Source organism: Theropithecus gelada, chromosome 18 (assembly GCF_003255815.1).
Source record: "Theropithecus gelada isolate Dixy chromosome 18, Tgel_1.0, whole genome shotgun sequence".
Classification (NCBI taxonomy): Eukaryota; Metazoa; Chordata; class Mammalia; order Primates; family Cercopithecidae; genus Theropithecus; species Theropithecus gelada.
In genome coordinates, this window is record NC_037686.1 from 44080352 (window position 1) to 44097281 (window position 16930).

General features: G+C 46.1%; 1 protein-coding gene across 1 annotated transcript in view; it reads left to right on the top strand.

Moving 5' to 3' along the window:
- Window positions 1-16930, top strand: part of MYO5B (myosin VB) — a 385029-nt gene that overhangs the window by 279151 nt on the left and 88948 nt on the right. Inside the window, exon 18 of the mRNA XM_025364941.1 lies at window positions 12500-12611. Within this exon, the coding sequence (XP_025220726.1) occupies window positions 12500-12611 (112 nt within the window). The remainder of the gene's footprint in view (window positions 1-12499; window positions 12612-16930) is intronic.

Below are 16930 nucleotides of genomic sequence, written 5' to 3' on the forward strand. Positions count from 1 at the left end.
CCAAGCTATGTTGTTGCTGCTGCCAAGCATGTTACTGCTCGTGTGCAGGAAGTGTTACCATCCTAGCAAAGGTTTATCAGAGGAGAAAGGGGTAAAGCGAGATCCTAAGAGACTGCCCTCTGGGGCTGGCTCCAAACCTGAGACTCAGTGCAAAACTATTCCCTCTTCTTTCTAGCTTGTGGGAGTTCAGACTGCAGAGCTGTGGCCTGTCAGAGAGCTGAAAGAGCCTGGTAGTTGAATTCTTGGACTTTGGAGTGAGGCCTGGATTCAAATGTTGACTCCCACACTTCTTGGCTGGGTGACCTTGGAGAAGTAAATTAATCTCAATGAGGCTGGGTTTCCTTATCCTTAAAGAGAATGATCATACTCACTTGGTAGGTTGTTATAAGGAATTAGATAATGTATCTGGAGTTCTCAGCCAGCACTGGACACTTGAGGATTTAATAAGATATTTATTACTCATTGGGATATGAGCAAGATGCTACCTCCCTGTGGGTGTAACTATCTGGATAGAATGTGTCTATCTCAGCACTTTATGGTAGTGTTTTTGTGAAATCCCAACATGTGTGGCCACCTCAAAAGAGCACTCTGAAATTCCCGGATCTCTCCAAGCAATTAGAAAGCTCAGTTTAAAAAACATGTAAAGTCTGTCAAAACAGACTGGAGCTGAATGTCCCATGTTAAACTGTTGAGGATCACTGTACGAGAAACTGAGGGATCACAGGTCCTCACAACCATCCTGTGCTGTACAGAGCAGAGGTCTGGAGGCGAGCAGAGAGACCCAAGGTGCTCATGGAGGACTTGTCAGGTAGGAGCTGTGAACATTAGGACCATGTCAAGCAGGGGAGAGGAAACAAGGGAAGCATGTGACAATGAGGTATTCTAAGCCAGGTGGAACCTCGGGGACCCCTCTAGTATACAAGGGGCCACAGATTTCACAAAGAACTTTTTAACAGAATGAATTGTTCAATAATAGGACAAGAGTCTGCACAGGATGTTGCTTCAAGGGTTTCTCCTTAGAGAACGTTAGAGAGGAGCTAGAAGTCCATGGATCTGATGTGGTTAACCATAGACCATGCTCAGGCAGAGGTCTATACACATCTCTGCCACCTCTGATTCACCGGCTGAGCTAGCGTGAAGCCTTGCTGTGTGAAATCAGAGTGATGGTGTGTGTTATCCACACTCCTACTGGTCTTGCTGTCTCCATGCAAAATGGTCTGTTTTAGAGGGGGAAGCCAGTGGGGAGAGAGAGGGTTTTGCTTCTAGGGGCTCACATGGGCTCTATGTAGAATGAGAACAGTTTCTGGCCTTTGTGGTGTCCCTGTCTCCTGGGAATCTTTCTCTTCCATGTCTCATCCTGCACTGAGCATCTAGCCCTGTGCTGCTTCCTGGGAGGGATTGAAAGATGCAAGTCCTGGGCCCTGCCCAGCAGGAGCTCACAGCAGGGAAGTGATATGAGATTGAAACAGAACAACATATGTATAACCAGATGCAAGGTTGTAGTGCAAGTGCAGAAGGAGCTGCAGCTTCACTGAGGAGGTGAGACGAGCTGGGCCTTGAAAGGTGAAGAGACTGTCTGCCAGGGAGCAGCATGATGCCTGAGGCTAGGAGCCACAGTAAGTTACAGAAGATTTCTCTGGCCGCTCACTGCCCCATTCCTACTGCTTATTCCTCTAGTTGTAGCATGCTGGGAGACCAGGTGTGATTTTGCCTCATCACAACGTCATTTTTAGCAGCTAAAAGAATGCATTTCCCCAAAGTCTTTAGACCCGTATGGAAAATGGATTCTCCTACTATTCATTCCACCTCACTGCAAATCAGAGCTGCCAGCGGAGTCAAAATGCCCACAACCCCTGGACTCTTAAGGGGCAGCTGATAGCTGTCTTTTACTGCTATTCTAATTGTTTCGGACTTTTTTCTAGCAGATACTTACAAGTGCATCTGTACCATTTCTTTTTGTAATTACAGGTATTGTGGAAATTGTAGGGAAGGAAGGAATGACTGTATTTCTGGTATCACAGGAACCATTCTCTAATTCTGTGAATTAAATGTGTGGACTTAGATCCAGAATGCTGCCATATCCTCCTGGCGTTTGCCATCTTAGCAGGTTTTGCTAAAGGGTCAAAGAGAGGATTCCCTCCCCCAACTGCTATTTGAAATGTTAACTTTTGGAAAGAAGCACTGTGGTTTTGTGTCACTTTTGTTAGTACTGTATTGAGTTGCAGTCGAATCATCCTCACCATTTAATCTAGAGCCTAATCCTTTTCCTCTCACCACAACCAAGCCATAGCACATAGGATGGCATTTACTTTGAGGATGAGTGGTGAGAAGGTGGGAAGCTATTACACCTGTAATATTTTGACTCAGCACCATTGCTTAATCTTCTCCATCCGCCAACCGTGGTAACCGTTTGGAGTGACGTCTCTGATTAAAATAATAATGCTACCTAACTGCTTAATCCAGGAGATTGGTGTGTGTCTACTATATCTGGGGATAAAGCAAATGAGGTTTAGTAGATACTATGTGCCCAGTAAGGTGTTAGCTACTGAAGGAAATATACAAGTGTAATGTGTGCTAGCTTCAATGTGGAGTTGAGCAGTTATTTTATTGATCTGACTTTAGGAGACCCTCATGGGACCAGAGGGACCTGAGTTGGGTGCTGGATAAATGGATAAATTGGGAGTTTTCTACAAAAATTCAGCTCTTTGGCTGCTAAAAACTCAGCACAGTGAAGTGATTCAGCTTTTATTAGCTTGTCAAGTAACTATACAACTTTGAACAGCTGTTTCCAAAAGAAACTTCAATGGCCGCCTTTGATTGAGGGAATTACAATTTATGCCATCTCCAACATTCCTTGTGAGGAAGCAGCCAAAGTGAGGGAGATGGCAAAGGAAAAGAAAATGCGTCATCCCAGTCCTGCAGAAGCCTGTGATGAATTATCCACAGGGCTGCTCCCCAAGAGCCCAAGCAGAGGGCTTTTTAGGCAGAGTTCCTGCATCCAGCCTACTGATGCCCTGGAAGAGGAATTCTCACCCCCCTTCCTCAAATTAATACATGCCATTTGCCACCAAAATCCACCAAGCCAGAGAGCAGGAATGCAGCATTGCAGGACAGCAGTGGCTGCTGGGTGTTCCCTCAGCCTGCCCTCGGGCTTCCCTATCCCTATCTATTTTTATCCTCCCTGAGAATTATGGCTCTCTGTGAGTGTGATTTAAAATGAAAATGTATCACTCAATTTGAAATGCTGTGCAGTGGCTAAGAAATATGTCCATTGTTATGCACATAAAGCACTGTGATAAATGCACTGCCCAGGAACAGAGGCTCATCCACCCGTCACCCAGCTCCTGGGTCTCGTGCCTGTGCGGTCATCTGTCTCCCTCTCCAGAGAGTCAGCAGCTTTGTGTCCTGGAGAAGTTGTGAAGCAAATACTGCTTACCCCGAAAAGTGTGTGTGTGGCGGGGGGCCTACTTGAATGTGTGATGTTTATATTTAAAAAAAAAAAAAAAAAAACCTCTGCATGAACTTGAGTTCTCCTTCACACCATCCCACCTTTACTTCATAAAAGTGGTGCTTTCTGAAAAGACTTGCACTTCTTCCTCAACTTCCTTCCCCCCAACCCCCTAAAGAGTAAATAACATAAGATTGGAGAACTAGAGGGAAGCTTTAGAAGTGGCTTGCTTCCTCTCCCTATTTAATCATGGTTGAATTTAAAACCAATGCACAGTTACTTCCCTTGCTATTAAACATCCCACAGAGGAAGAATAATACAGAACTGATTTTGGAATGATATGAGTCATTATCTCAGGATCTCGCAGCTTTTGGGTCTGGCTCTTTTGCCTGAGATCTGTCTTTGTTCCTTTGGACTGGAGTCTGACCCGGGAGTTCTCACGCAGGGCTACGCGTCAGTCATGAGGACATGCTCAGCAGCCTCAGAAGCTGGGTGGCCTCAGACCTGTTAAGTCAGAGCCTGAGACTGAGCCCTGGACATCTGCATTTTGACAAGGTTTCCCAGGTGATTGAAAAATGCATCCTGCCTTAAAGTCATTACCCTGGAAGCATGTGTTGGCCCCCGGGTCAACTATAAGCTACTTTGTCACATCCAGGCAGTGTTAGGATGGATCGGGTTTTCCTATTTGTGTCTCGGCTCCAGCTCAGAGCCAGTGGGGAGGAATTGTTTCCTTCTCTCTGCAACAAAGTTCTGCAGGCTTCAGTTCTAGGGCCGCTAAAGGGGGCTGGGCCTGTGTTCCCCTAGGAGGCCCAGGACATAGTTGGGGGATAAAGGGAAAGGCAAATATGGAGTGTTTCTGATGGTGTGAGTGCTGGGTGAGCATCTGACAACCTTTGCACTAGGAACCGCTCCATGAGTTTCAGAGCTGAAATGACAAATCGTATATATTACTTTATAAAGGCCACCCACAGACCTCTTATGTTGTCATTATGTTATCTTTTCAAAATTTAGGTATAATTTATCTATAAAATTCACCCTTTTAAAGTATGCAATTTCAGTGATTTTCATTATATACAGAGTTATACAACCATCACCACTGTCTAATTTCAGAGTGTGTTTATCACCCCAAAAGGAAACCCTGTGCCCATTAATAGTCCCCGCTCCCAGCCCCTGGAACCTACTTTCTATTTCTATAGATTTGCCCAGTTTGGATTTTTCATATAATTGGAATCATATAATATGTGTCCTTTCGTGTCTGGCTCTTTTCATTCAGGGATGTTTTCAAGAGGTATCCATGCGCAGCATCCATCAGTAGTTTATTCCTTTATATTGCTGAATATTATTTCATCGGATAGACGCAGCACGTTTTATATTATCCATTCATCAGTGGATGGATGTTTGGTTGTTTCTACTTTTGGGGAAGAATGCTGCTATGAACACTTGTGTACCTGTTTTTGTGTAGACACATTTTTTCTCTTGAGGGTATACCTTGGAGTGGAATTGTTGTGTCATATGGTAACACTCTCCTCTTCTGAGGACCTTCCATACTCTTTTCCACAGTGGCTGTACCATTTTGTATTCTTACCAGCAGTATACATGAGGGTTCCCATTTCTATGCATTCTTACCAACATTTGTTCTTGTCTGTCTTTTTCGTTACAGCCTTTCTGGTGGGTGTGAAGAGATACCTTGTGATTTTGATTGGTGTTTTCCTGATGACTAATGATGCTGAGCATCTTTCATGTGCTTAGCCATTTGTACATCTTCTTTAGAGAAATGTCTATTGATCTCCTTTGCCCATTTTTTTATTGAGTTACTTGTCTTGTTGTTGAGTTATAGGAGTTCTTTATATATTAAGAATATGAGAACCTTATAAGACGTATGACTTGCAAATATTTTCTTCCTTTCTGTGAACCATCTTTTCACTTCCTTAATAGTGTTCTTTGAAGCATAAAAGCTTTTAATTTTGAAGAAATCTATTTATTTGGTTGTGCATTAGGTGTCATAACTAAGAAACCATTGTCTAACCCAAGGTCACAAAGACTAACATCTGTGTTTTCTTCTAAGAGTTTTACTATTTTAGGACTTTGATCCATTTTGAGTTAATTTATGTATTAGATGTGAAGAACCCAATCTCATTCTTTTGTATGCATTTATCCATTTGTCCCAGGACCATTTGTTGAAAGGATCACATTGACCATTGAGGAAGGCAAGATAGGCAGTGACAACTTAACTTGATGGATAAAGAAATATACCCAAGAAAAGTTAAGTGATCAGATCAAGTCCTCCAGATAGAAAGGGGTGGAGCCACCATACCGCATGTCCGCAGGTTAAGGATGCCTGTCCCTCTGAGCCTTTGAGAAGGTGTCCCTCTCTTCTCTAATTTTGGCCTCTTATGTCCCTTTAGAAGTTTTGTCCATCCCCAGTATACTTCCAAGGGAAACTCTTGTATGCAGTATCATCTATTTCTCTGCTGATTTGTTCCTTCAAAAAGGGAAAGAAGCGTGTGTTGCTTGGTGGCATAATAAAGATTATCCATGTCTCAATACCCAGAGAGAGCCTGTTGGTCCTGGTAGGTATGCCTTCACAGCATGGCCAAACAACTCTGCCCCACAAATTGCTACTGGTTTTCATGTGAGACCTTGTAGGGAACAAAGTCCCACTGAAGCTCATAGGTTCCTGTAAGGCTCTTTAACAAGAAGAGAAGCATGCTTCCTGCATTCTACCTCCATGTGACGAGGAATCCTTGAGCTAGGTTGCATGATGGTATAGTGGAGTACCTGAAAGGATGCGTTGACCACCTAAGTCTGACCGGCGGAGCCCTGAGGGATTCTTTATCATTTTCTCGGGTTACCCATCAGGACATCTTTAGAGATTCTTTATGTGGACTGATGTCATAGAAGTTATGTGACTTAGAGCCTTATGCTCTTACTGGAGGGACTCTAGGGTTTGTTTGATCCAGCCAGTCACCTCATGAGGAAACATGCCCAAGGGAGAAGAAGCACAAAGTGCTGTAACTCTGCAGCTCCATGCCGTCTGTCCACATTGGTCCATCAGGGCCCTTGCAAGCAGGCATGTTCTTCTGCAGAATATTTGCACGTGCAGATGGTTAAATCCAGTGTTAGGCTCTATATGAGAGCTTTGTTAGCCAAACAACATCCCAAAACTACTGCGCTTCCTGCACCATTCTCAGCAGCTGTGCCACCGCTCCCCACCTTGAGCCTGAGGAGCTCATTACAAGGAGACATCTTTCCAGATTGGTGGGTTCTGCTGAATGCCTGCCCTGGTTCGTCCCATATTGGCCTTTGTTACTGTCTCTGATCTCGCCCTCTTCCTACCAGGAAGCAGTCACGGGTCCTGAGCTTCTCCCATACACCCAATTGTGACTCCTTGACCCTGCTCCCCAGCAAGCTAGAGGCACTCCAGGTGAAGAAGGCCTTGATTCTGGAGGAAGCATGCCACTGAAGTCCAGAACGCTCAGCCAGGCCCCTGACAAGCAAGTCAGAATCCAGGGAGAGCAGGGCTGAGTAAGAATTACGTTCCTGGAGTCACTAGACTTGGGATGAGGGCTCTTCTCCCACCATTGATATGGAATGAAATGGAAGAGCAGCCAAGCCCAGGATTGGGTGATGGGGTTAAAAGACACCACCTGGCCAGCGAACCACAGAGCTACACCAAGTGGGAAAGGGCGTCTCCATGGCCACCCGATGAGGGTGGGTGTCATGCTATGGAGGCAGTGGAAGTCAAGAAGTTGTCCTGCACTAAAACCATGTTCTGGAGTAAACTTTTTACAAACATTTGGGGGTATTTTTGATGTCTCAGTGAATGGAGTCGGGGATAATGATTCAAAGATGCTGCATGGTGTTAGGACTGTCCCACACCCAAGGGTGCTGCCCCAAAGCCAGTAGCACCCTCTGTGAGAAACACTGGTAGCGAGAAAAGGTTTAACATGTTGAATGGTCAGGAGAATACCCGTTTTTAAAACTGTAATTGGCAACCAAGTATAAAGACACCATGACAATAGGGGCTGTAAAGGTTAAACAGGGATCAGAGACAGACTTGAAGGAGGTGCAAGTCTTGCAGAGAAACTGCCCTTGCACGAACATACCCATAACGCGAGGTAGAATGCTCTCTGTCCCGCAGTGGACTCGGGAATAGCTAAAATGCTGTGAGAGGGGGAGAGTCTGTCACGGCAGCCTCAAGAAACCCTGGACAGCCCGTGGTCTTCATGAGTGGGCTGTTACAGCTTTAGGTGATTGCAGTGAATGCCCACCCAAAGGTCCCCACCAAGTCAGAGAGCCCCTTTAAAAAGTTCTATTTTTGGAAAAAGAATCACAATTTCTCTTGAGCTTTACGTTGAAGATTTTCCTCTTAAAGGTGAGGGAGCCTTTCTTGTGAGAGTTTTATCTCTGAGGGTTTTCTCACAGAAATCCACAGAAAGGAGAATTCACATTTGATGCTGGGTCTTTCAGGGAGCGACGCATTTACAGCCCTTATGCCCAGACCCCGTGGTGGGCACCGACCTCTCTCGGTCCTTCCTGAGGGTGTCCCCACCCTCACGGCCACGAAGCAATGGTGCTGCTTCTCAGTGGACGGTTTCCCTTCACACAGGAACTGGCATCTCCTCTCCCCTCAGCCTGTCTGCACACCCTATCTGTGGTACAGCTGTGTGTGAAGGACACCTTTGTAAGAAAAGGGGAAGGGAGTGGCTTAGGCAGGAAACAAGAGAATTATGGTCTTTGGAAGCTTTGGAGCTCTCCATACACCCCATCTCTTGAACTCCCTGGCTACGAAAGCCCTGTGGGTGCTTTTATGACGTAGGTGATGTTCTCTCCACTGTACAGGTAGGGGAGGGGAGGCATCCGGGCTGGGACTGGCCCCAGTCACACTGCCGGCTGGTGTCAGAGCCAGGCTTCTGTCTTTCTGTTCTCCAGGTTCGTCCTGTACTGGCCTTGATGTCTTTGCAGCCACAGCTCCTCACTCTAGTAATTTCCTTGAGTTATGGATCTGTCAGCAGTAAGAGGTTTTCAAATTAGAAGCATTTAAGGTTTTTAGCCCAGCTAAATGATGCTTTAATTATTTCCCCAGTGAAACTGCAAACTCTTAAGGAGAACTAAAACAAGTGTGTACACAAATAACCATGGTGCATAATGTGGGCAGTGCCCTCAGAAAGACACACAGAAGGAAAGGGCAGGGGCAGCTTTAAAAGGGGAGCCCGCACCTGAGCGTTTGGGTCAGCAAAGCCGAAAGAGTCAAAGAAGGATGGCGAGCACGGGGACCAAGGGGACTCCGACTCTGTGAGGCCCTTTTTCATATGGTTTCTTCCACCTGATTCTTACCCAAATCCATCTTGCCCCAAGAGAAGTGTCTATATTTAAAACTTGGGGGCCGACACAGGAAGAGCCTGGAAGAAATTCAGTGGTGCTGGCGTGTATTAAAAGAAAACACACATCTCATGGACAGCTTGTTGGCTCTGGCAATCTCTTTCTCAGGCTTCCAGCATTAAGTTGTTCAAGTGTGGGTCAGGGCTTAGGAGTGTTCTGGATACTTACTGTACATGATAAAATAATTAAAACAGCATATAGCTAGGCAAATAACCTTAAATGTTTCCATTTTTAAAGCCGCCTGTTAGAGATAATCAGCGACTCAGTGGGTTTGGTTCACAGTCTTTCCACTACTAAAGGGGCAGGAAATAGTTTCTGCTCGATGAGTAAAGGGCAAAGGGCAGAGCAACCCTTTCCCAGGCCATAAAACAGAGACCTCGGTGCTCTAAGTGCCCTGCGCCCTTCCTTCTGAAGGGAATCCACATGGACCAGTAGCCTGATGAGCAGGGCCTTGTAAAGATTCATGAGCTCTGAGCACAATACGGGCTCTTGTGCCCGTGTGCCACTACATGCATGACAGACGGGACCAATTAAAGAGGGAACGGGCATAGGGACAAAGTAGGTTAGTGGTTGCCCGGACCTGTGAAGAGGGGAGAATAGGGCAGAATAGGGTGTGATAGTTGCACAACTTTGCAAATATACTAACAATTATTGTACACTCTAAAGGGGTATATTTTACAGTATGTGAGTTATAGCTCAAACTTAATTTTTTAATGGTAAGGAGCCATTTTACATAGAGAAAAAGGAAAAGGGAGAGATGTCATTTTGTTGTTTGCTCTTATACTCACCCCTTCTCTGAGACCCGTGGCTGTATTAGATATCTTCCACCAGACCAAGAAAAGTGTTTGCAAAGGAGCGATGAGGACGGGGAAAGGCAAGGAGCTCAGCCTCCATTTTCCTTCTCATCCCAGGCTGCTGGGAGGGACAGGGCCTCCTAGGAACCCAAGGGCCGCAATGCTGGAAGATCTGGAACTCTAAGAGGACCTGCTCCAGAGTACGGTGTGCCCCTACTGCCCACCATGCTGCAGCTGAATCCAAAGCTGTATGTGATACTCCACAGTACTTGTTTTTCTTTTTTCCTTTTTTTTTTTTTTTTTTTTGAGACAGTCTCTGTCACCCAGGCTGGAGTGCAATGGCATGATCTCGGCTCACTGCAGCCTCTACCTCCTAGGTTCAAGTGATTCTCCTGCCTCAGCCTCCTGAGTAGCTGGGACTACAGGCATCCACCACCATGCCCAGCTAATTTTTGTACTTTTAGTAGAGACAGGGTTTCACCATATTGGCCAGGCTAGTCTCGAACTCCTGTCCTCAAATGATCCACCCACCTCAGCCTCCCAAAGTGCTGGGATTACAGGTGTGAGCCACCATGCCTGGCCAAACTTTTACCTTGTTTCTTTGGACATTTTTAAAGGGCCCTCTTAAAAGGCAGATGTGCTCCAGGAGAAGGGATACAAGCCATTTACTCTCTTTTAATATCTCAAAACGAGTGAGTTTACTTGAGTTTGAGACGGGAGAGTTCCCTGGCCCCCCCGTCACAGGGTGTGCTATGGGGTTGTGGCTCTCTCTTTGCTGCTCTAAGCTCAAACCCCTTATGGAATGGGGAGCAGGCATAAGGGCAGGTGCAGGAACCAGGACAAGCCATTTTGGGCTCTAGCCCCACAGCAGCATCTAAGGGTGGGAGCCTGCAACTCCTGAAGCCCCAGTGTCACAGTGCTGTTTTAGCTCTGCCGTCAGTGGATGGCTTAAGTGTTAACCAGCTCAGTGCCCGCTTGGTACCCGGGCCCTTGTCCAGGGTCCTGGAAGAATCGGGTCACACATGGACTTGAATGATGGTTCCTGGGGGGTGGTTATTGAGTGGTGGAGGTGGCTCTTAGCGGGATGAATGGGGAGCTGGAAGCGGGGTATAGAGTGGGAAGATGATCTTCCCCTGGAGTTTGACCATGCAGTGGCCGAACTCCTCTCCCAAACCCCCCAGGTGAACTCCTCTCAGTGTTCAGATGCTCTTTCTCTTCTCTCTCTCTCTCGTGCTGTTTTGCCATTCATCTGCTTGTCTCTTTGTCTCCTTGTCTGCCTTTGGAGCCTGGGGTTTGGAGTTTATATAGGTATAGGATAGGGGGTGTGGTGGGCCAAACGGCAACTTTTTGGTCACAAAAACAGGAATGCACCTCCTCATTTAGGGCCACAGGTATCCAGGCTTGAGGGTGGGACCTTTGCCAGGGAACTGTCCTCTTCTATCCAGTATTTCCCTGTCTCCTGTCCATGTCAGGTAGTTGGACCGTTACGTAAATTACTTCCATGTGAGGGGTATGGACAGCACATGCCTCGGAAGATGAGAGTGGGTGCTGCCTGTACACCTCCGCTGAGGACGCAGAGAAAATGGGGATAGGCTGGACTGACCTTCAGAGGGACGTAGAGTGAAAATTCAGTCTCCTTAGAGTGGAGATTGTGCTGAATCACTACATGACTGTATGTGGAAGTTGTTGAATACCTCCCAAAAATTGAGAGAAGAATCAGTTTCAGGAGAATAATGAGTATATGTATGAATTGAGACCACCTTAATGAGAAAGGGACAGACCCTACCTGAGAATAGCAGATTTGCTTATCGGAAAGACTGCATTTATTTAAGTGGAGATCATTTCACAGACTAAGGGGAAAACTTAGCCTTTCTTAAAGATTCCTCTCCCACACAGACCAAAACAGCACTCACCTACATAGGTAGGGGTGTTGTAAATGCTCTTGATTATGTGAATTGCTGGACATTTTCTTTACAGTGGGCCTGAATTACTCTAATAATCAGAAGAAAAAAATCACAAGCAAAATCTACTTTGGGGAGAAAAATAGTTCCTTCTATACTGATGAAAACATAAACCGTGTTATCTCTCCAGGGGTTAGGTTACGGCCACTTGTTATTTGTTAATGTGCATATTTCTGCATTTAAACAGCTTTTTACAATAAGCAGTATTCTATAAGAAAACCAACATTTGAAAATAAAGCTGTGCTCCAGGTAAGGCTCCTGCTTCTGAGGAGTGGAGCACTGCGTGCTTGGGCAGTATATTAGACTGTTCTCATGCTGCTAATAAAGACACTATTGAGACTGGGTAATTTATAAAAGGAGCTTTAATGGACTCACAGTTCCACATGGCTGGGGAGGACTCACGATCATGGCAGAAGACAAAGGAAGAGCAAAGGAACATCTTACATGGCGGCAGGTGAGAAAATGAGAACCAAGCGAAATGGGAAACCGCTTGTAAAACCATCAGATCTCATGAGACTTATTCACTACCATGAGAACAGTGAACAGTATGGGGGAACCACCCCCAGGATTCAGTTATCTCCCACTGGGTACCTCCCTCAACATGTGAGAATTACAGGAGGTACAATTCATGATGAGATTTGGGTGGGGACACAGCCAAACCATATCAGGCAGAAACCTCCTGTTTAGTCCTCTAAGAAGTACCTTCAAAGCTCACCTTTTTTCCAGCCCTCCACACTGAAATTCTTGGAGGGCCCTGGGGAGGACAAACTACCCTGGGACTGTTCTTTGCTGCTCTGAAGAATGACTTTGCGCCACAGTGTTGACCCCATGGGGCACTGTTTGAGGTCACTCATGGCTTTTGTGTGGCCAAGAGGCAGGACATGTCATCTGATGCCCCTTTGCTTTCCCTCCAGGTGGGCCTACCATGACTTTTTCAACCGGTATCGGGTGCTGGTCAAGAAGAGAGAGCTCGCCAACACAGACAAAAAGGCTATCTGCAGGTCTGTCCTGGAGAACCTCATCAAGGTGAGCCACACAGCCCAGCTCCAGGAGAGGCCTGACCAGGGCCCCTAAAGATTTGAAGGGGTGGCGTTGTTATCTACATTTTTTTTGGTCTTCATCCTTCTTATTGAATCTATTTCTAGGATACTAATCCATTTTCCTACATCAGTGACTAGGAGAAAAAAAAAAAAAAAAGACAACCCGGTCACCTACCTAGAGCACTTCCCAACCTTTTTCTTTTTTTTCAATACTCTAAGTTCTAGGGTACATGTGCACAACATGCAGGGTTGTTACATATGTATACATGTACCATGTTGGTGTGCTGCACCCATTAACTGGTCATTTACATTAGGTCTATCTCCTAATGCTATCCCTCCCACTTCCCCCGACCCCATGACACAGCTCAGCAGGCATAGAAAATGGAATTCTGTTGCAGTGCTCCTCTCGAGGACACCAGCTATGGGGAGTCTGTCCCTTGCAGACCCCTGACCCGGCGACGGGTGAATAAACTACACTGACACACAGATATTCTCTTCTGCCAGTCCAGCTAAGCGTCTGAGCCACTTACAGGCTCCCTGCTGAGTCCTGTAAACAGTTGCAACTCGGCCCTCATCAGCTAGTCAGACTCACATTTATGCAGTAAGATTAATTAAAAGCTTGAGTCAACACCATTAGAGAGTAATTGACATTGTGGACTTCCCGAATAAAAAAGCCATTATGCACCCATGGTACATCAAAGGTTAGTCTTAAGATTATATGAGTAAACAAGCTAGCTAGGTAAACTGCTCTGCCTTTCTTTATTACTATTTTAATTTGTTTAAAGATAAAGGGATCAGGCCGCCTTCAGCCAGATCTGTTACCGAAGTTATGTAAACTTCTTATCCTTCCAAGAAGATATGTGTCTATTTCTATAACTATCTCTAATATTTTGTCCACCAGCCTGACTGAACCCCAACAATTCTTTATACAGCTCTCTTGAGTTTATGATGAGGCTGCTCCTGACTGCAAGTTGCTGGCCCAAATCTCTGGCTTCTCCAGTTCTCAGGGGCTACATAGCATGGCCCATCTGGTATACCTGCGTAAGGGCTCTGATGCGGAGCCCAGGCCTAGCCCTGAAGCCAGCAGAGGAGAAGGTAGCTGCTGCATCTAGCTGGTTGCATCACCAGCCTCAGACCCTCCCCCAGATACTTGTTTTAAGTAAGGCAATAGATTTTATGTTTTAATTGAAACAATTTGAACTCACACCTGACAGCGGAGACTGGAGAACTATAGAAGCAGAGCTGTTGGGGCCTTTTGTGAGGGGCAAATCCTTAAACATTTCCATGGTGCCAGACATTTCAGGGATTACAGCAGAGTATGATCATTAATGGCTCAATAAAGGTTAAATTATATCAAAAATCACTTGAACAGGGTAATAAAAATTACCTCAGAAGTTTTATTTTTTCAAGTTTTCTGTTAGGAAAATCTGTTCATCTGGAGTAGCTCATTGCCAGATGATTCAGATCTAAGGTCACGTTTCATTTTGTAAATGTGTTGCAGCCATCTTCTGAGCATCATCTTAGCTGCTCAAGTCTAGCTATAGACAGTGCAGAATATTATAGTAAATGTAGGCATAGCTTTAAAGTTTCCTTTTTAAAAAGAGAGCCTAAACCGCCCTTGCCATGCCATCTTTTTTTTTTTTTTTTTTTTTTTTTAACAGGGTGAGGGGGTAACAGGCTGGTTAATCAAGGACTGTAGTTAGTTGGACTCTGGTCATTTGAAGTTTTTGCTGTGGTCTACCTTTCAGTGTCCACATTTTAACGTCTTTCTTTTTATGGACAAGAAAAATCTCTGTTAAAGGTCACCTAATTTCAGGGCCTGCGAGCAGCCCACTCTGCCACGTGGCTGCCTTCTCATTTATCTGGGGTCATAGTTTCCCTCCTCTGTTCCTTCCCTGGATTTCTCCAGGATTACCACCAAGACCTCTGATTCCCAGCCAGGGAACTCTACAGGGGACCCAGATCAGACTGGCTGAGTCGGCCCTCACACTGGGCTCCCCTCCAGTTAACAGGACCATATGCCACTGCCTGGGGTTGCTGCTGTGATGTGCTCAGGACACTGGGCCTTTCCTGGCACAGTTGCCTCTTCTCTCCACTGATGGGGAGCCTACCCGCTTCTCAGTGCTCGGCTTCAGTGCAGCTTCTCCCTCCTTCTTCCCCTGGTGTAGCATGTGGCACTTCATGTCACTCTTAGAGCCCATAGCATGCTGACCATGTTCCAGATGTGTGTGTCCTTTTTCATAGAGAACAGTGTCTTTACGTTGACGCCACCTCCTTAATTATGAGCACTGAGCCTAATACACAGGGGGAACCCACCTAATATTTATGGAATGAATGAAAGAACAAGTGACTTGCCTAAAGAAAAATTATATGAATACATGCTGCTTCCTCTGCCTGCAATGCTTTTTCCCCCTCTTTCGCCTGCCTGACAAAGTGGTATTTGCCTTCCAAACTGAGCTCTGAAATACCTCCTAGCCTCCCAGATGTTAGCTACTCCATCTTCTATGGGCCAGCAGCACTCACCTCCTCCCTCCCTGTATTGCATTCATCCCCTTATGTTGTAATTGAGGACTTGTCATTTCCCCAGACTGTGAACACATAAATGACAAGGGTCCTGTTGTGGCTGTGTTCCTAGCACAATTCCTGGTTGTCACAGGAATATGTGAGTTTGTGCAGCTGGCTGCATGGGAACCAGCCAAGAGCTGCTCATGACTAGAAACCTGATGGTAATGGCTCATCATATGAGGAATATACAGAAGTCAGCCTCATTTTACAGATGAGGAAACTGAGGGACAGAAAGCTGATATAAATTGCCCAAGGTTGCATAGGTGTACGGATTCTAACTCCCACTGTCTAAACTACATTGCCCTCTGATCCAGTCTGATTGAGTAATGTCACTGAGCGTAGTTATCCTTCCTGGAGACTGAATAGAGACTCTAGTGCTAAAGACTTCCCTGGGACCTTCTGTTTCCTCCTTTTTAGTTTTCTCCTTTTCTTGGGCCACATCCGGACACCCATACTTCTCATGCTGAGTGACCTGGGACTCGTATCAAGAAAACCAAGACTTGACAGAGCCTCATGTTAACTTAGAAGGGCACATGCCAGTTCCCCACCCTGTCCCAAGCAAGTGCTAAGTATGTTTTAGAACAGAACGATGAGGAAAGAAGTGGGGACAAAGGTGGCCTGCCGGACAGGCACCAGGCACTTCAAGACCACCTTCCTGGAGAGGCAGCCTGGGGCTGGGGGCTGCTTCATTAGGCTGTCAGTGAGGTTTTAATAAATTGTTGTGGTTGTTTCGGGGAGAAAAGTGGATTCTGGTGGCCTCTCCCCTGCAAGGATTTTAGGAATTGCCTCTATCATTCTTAACCTGAATTTGTTTGTTCTTTAACTCCATGGATACATACCGAATTATTTGTACTCTAATCTAGAGGCATTAGTGTGAGGGCTATAAAAAGAGTGCATTATATGGACCCTGCCCTCCAGAATTAATAATAGTCTAATCTGACGACGGCCGTAACTCTAGAGGACCACATCATGGAGAGTGGCTGTTGTGCAAGCCTGAACCTTCATCACAGTGGTGAAGGAGTGTATTAACAAACATCTACAGGGAGCCCACAGAGCGCAAGGAACTACGTGAGCGCTGTGTAGAGGAGACAGTGTCACGAAAGGGGATGCTGCAGTTGGAGACTTGGGGCCTGGGAGACCCCGATCTGGGGTCATCCTTTGATATTTGCTGAAGTCACCTTGAGCAAGTCACTTCACTACTCTAGGCTTCAGTTTTATCATCTGTGAAGTAAAAGGAGTGGCATGGAATGGATTGCTAAGGTTGCTTTCAGCCCTGCAGTCTGACTCTTGGAGAAAGATTCTCAAAAGATGATTGATTGATTTATCAGTGAACAGTCAGTTCTAAGGGTTAAAGGAAGCAGATCTGGGTGGGAGATGCTCTAGAGACACACAGGGTGAGGACAGTGTGGAGATGAGGCTGATGGGTGTCTCGGTGGAGCAGGTGAGACCCTCAGAGAAATCCTTGTTTAGAAAAAGTGGGTTTGCAGAGCATATCATCCCTCCCTGTTTTTTTTCCAGAATAGGGAACGAAGCGCAGGTACTCTGGCTGCTTGGATGCGGTAGGCAGCCCCCAGCCTCTGACTCTGCTTAAGCTGGAGGACCCAGGCTTCTCCCCCTACTCAGGGGCTTAGCTACCCTGCTTTGGCTTCCTGACCCCTCCTGGCTGAGGCATGGAGCCCTCCCCAGCAGGGCAGAGATCAAAGCAGGGCCGTGGCTGCCTCAAAGCTCCCAAGCCCAATC